This window comes from Physeter macrocephalus, chromosome 18 (genome assembly GCF_002837175.3).
Source record: "Physeter macrocephalus isolate SW-GA chromosome 18, ASM283717v5, whole genome shotgun sequence".
Classification (NCBI taxonomy): Eukaryota; Metazoa; Chordata; class Mammalia; order Artiodactyla; family Physeteridae; genus Physeter; species Physeter macrocephalus.
Window position 1 is genome coordinate 45,203,260 of NC_041231.1, and position 3,293 is coordinate 45,206,552.

The 3,293-nt window shown below is 47.6% G+C and overlaps 1 protein-coding gene across 1 annotated transcript; it reads left to right on the forward strand.

Annotated features, from left to right (window-relative positions):
- The first annotated feature begins 539 nt into the window (after positions 1-539).
- CCRL2 (C-C motif chemokine receptor like 2) lies at positions 540-2,476 on the forward strand. The gene is made up of 2 exons (XM_007126095.4): positions 540-807; positions 1,369-2,476. The coding sequence occupies exon 2, from the start codon at positions 1,381-1,383 to the stop codon at positions 2,425-2,427; it is 1,047 nt and encodes a 348-aa protein (XP_007126157.1). The 5' UTR covers positions 540-807; positions 1,369-1,380; the 3' UTR covers positions 2,428-2,476.
- The last annotated feature ends 817 nt before the right edge of the window (positions 2,477-3,293 follow it).

Sequence of the window (3,293 nt, forward strand, 5' to 3'; positions counted from 1 at the left end):
CCTCACCATGGAATTTTCCTGTGCTGGGCCCTCCTTCTAGGAGCAGGGTCAGCTCCTAACACCCTGCCTAACTCCTTGGTTCCCTCACATCAATTTCCCCCAGGCACTGGTACTGAGGCTCCCTCTCTGCACCACCCCCTTCCCAACTGACATCACTCTGTAGCTTCCACTGTCCCCAGAGCGGACGCTACTGGGGCCCCATTCCTCAGCCAAAGCACACAGCGTCTCTCAAAAGGGACAATGAAAACCCAAGCAGTGGTTCTCACTGCAAGTTCTTGAAGCCCCATATGCTAATGCTGATGAAATGCTACATGGGAGCATCAGGCCCCTGGGCCTGGACACACAGTCATCGTATGTGACGCTTCTCTCCTCTCCTGCTAGCCACCACCTGCTCAGTTACACGTCAGAGCACTTTCCTATCCCTCCCTATCACTGAGAAGCAGCAGTAACTTAGTTCCCTTATCTAGGGCAGGCAGCAGGATGGCCACAGGGAAATCAAAGGCGGGGTATGGGGTGGGGGTGGAAGCAGCAGGAGAAAACAACTTCCCAGTTTCTCTTTGCAGCTTAAGAAACTCTCTGGGGGTCTGGGGGAGCTTTCAAGTTGCTTTATTTTGGTTAGTCCCTGAGATGTGTGACCGGTGGAACACAACCACCAGGGGGATAAACAGTGGTTTCTCTTGCCCCTACGGGTCAGGGGCCAGTTGTTCCGAAGGAAGCCAGCCTTTCAACTGGCCCAGACGGTTCCCACAGCAACTCGGATGGTAGGTCAGGAGGCCATACCCTCCCCGCCTAGGAGCTCGGTCAGTGGTAAGTCTTCGATGTATTTAACCAGTTATGTCCATGTTGATGCTTAGGGTGGTTTCGCTTTTGCAAACATTTATTTATATCCTTCAAGAGAAGAACTCAGACCTCTCTGCCTGTCACAGGAAGCTGTTACGGGAGGTGAGCAAACTTTTTAAATGCACAGAAATTGCGACTGAAACCAATTTTGTGAAGATAAACCCCGGTACTTGGTTCCCTTTAATTGTGTTTTTTCCTACACGGCTTCAGGTAGGCAAGCCTTGTTTCTACCAAGAGAATGAAGTTATATGAAGAAGGGTAATGCTTACTTTTGTCTGCCTGTGGTAGCTCGCATACTACTAAACACTTAAGTGCTTAATGAAGGGATGAATCATAGCAGCTGCTCTCAGGATATAGGACGTGTTAAAGAAATGTTTATTTTCAGTCTTCTGAGCTGTAGACCTGCTCTGGCTAAAATCAGACACCAGAAAAGGGCAAGTATGGCTGCCTGGGCTCTAGTCCTGTGTGCCGTTTCCTCCAGGACCACACAGCTGTATGAAGGGAAAATCATTTTTCATTTCTCCACAGGGCAGCCTGAAGATGGCTAATTACACGTCAGCACCAGAGGATGATTATGATGTCCTCATAGAAGACAATCTGAGTAACAATGAAATAGAACCATGCACCCCATACGAGCCCAAGATTCTCTCGGCCCAGCTGGTACCTTACCTCTACACCATAGTGTTCACGGCTGGCCTCCTGGACAATATCTTGGTTGTGCTTATCCTGGTAAAATACAAAGGACTCAAGCAAGTGGAAAATATCTATTTCCTCAACTTGGCAATTTCTAACTTGTGTTTCTTGCCCACCCTGCTGTTCTGGGTTTACACGGCCTCACATGAGGGGGTTCTTGGTGACCCCCTGTGTAAAATTCTAGTGGCACTCTACTCCATAGGCCTGTACAGTGAGGCATTTTTCAATGTCCTTCTGACTGTGCAAAGGTACCAGGAGTTTTTCCGCATGAGAAGGCTTTTCTCGGCCTGCAGGAAGGTGCCTGGCAGCATCTTCACAAGTGCTCTGGCATGGGTCACAGCCATTCTGGTCACTTTGCCTGAACTTGCTTTTTACAAACCTCAGATGGAAAGCCAGAAATACAAGTGCTTCTTTACCAGACCTCACTTCCTACCAGCTGATGAGACATTCTGGAAGCATTTTCTGACCTTAAAGATGAACATTTTGGGATTTCTTTTGCCACTGTTTTTTTTCGTATTTTGCTACGTGCGAATGAGGAAAACACTAAAGTGTGGGGCGAGGAACCGTGACCTTTTCAAGCTTGTTTTCACCATAATGGTTGTTTTCCTTCTGATGTGGGGACCCTACAATATTGCACTTTTCCTGTCTGCTTTCAACGAACACTTCTCCCTGCATGGCTGTGAGAGTAGTTACAACCTGAACATAAGTGTCCAGATCATGAAAATCATCGCCACCACCCACTGCTGCATCAACCCTCTCCTCTATGTGTTTCTCAACAAGGCATTTAGGAAACACCTCTGCCACCTTTGCCATCTGTGTAGTGACACCACACCTCAACCCACTGAGGAACCTGCCCAAGGCACATCAAGGGAAGAATATCACCTTTCCACTTAAATGTAAACTAGCTCCTACCAAAGGCGGGATAAATAAACAATAATTTTTCCCTCATTGCATTGTTTTGTGCAATAGTTTTTACACATTTGTACATAAAATAGGCTCCAGGAAGAAAAGGGGGAGGTGAACAAACGTTCACCAAGCGCTGAATTTGTCTCAGGCGCTGTGCTAGGTTCTTGACAAACGTGAGCTCCTCCGTGCCTCACTGACTGCTCATGGTGTAGGTGGAATTAGTCTCATTTCTCTGGGGGAGGAAACTGAGGCTCAGAAATTTGTCTAAGATCACACAGCTAGAGAGTGGCAAGGCTGGGACACAAACCCGGTGCCATTCACTCCAGAACCTATGCTTTGTCCAGCATGCCGAACTTCTAAACTTCAGGCAAGAAGACACATAAAGCAAATATGCACTTTTAAAACCAACTGGACCACATTCCAAATTAGAAGCAACCTATTCACACAAAAGTAACTTATCAGGCACATTTTCTTTCAGGTAATTGAAAGAGATGGCTAGTTGGAGGCTCTGGATAAAAAGAGGAAAAGGGACTTGCTCTGTGGAAAGTTCTCTGGGTTTTCTTGGCTATTCGCCACACCCCCCAAAGCCCCCAGATACCCCTGAGGCCCCCAGATAACCCCAACCTCTCAGCCTCCCAAGGTTTCTAGCACTTTCTGCTAGTTAACAATAGCAAATGTACGATTATATCTAGAAATGTTTAACACAAGGCATGTTTTGTCCTTTTCAGTGTAACATAAACCTCAGGCCTCACCGCCTGTGACTACAAAACGTCACAATAAGAGTTTGCCTGGAGGGCTTCCCTGGTGGCGCAGTGGTTGAGAGTCCGCCTGCCGATGCAGGGGACACGGGTTCG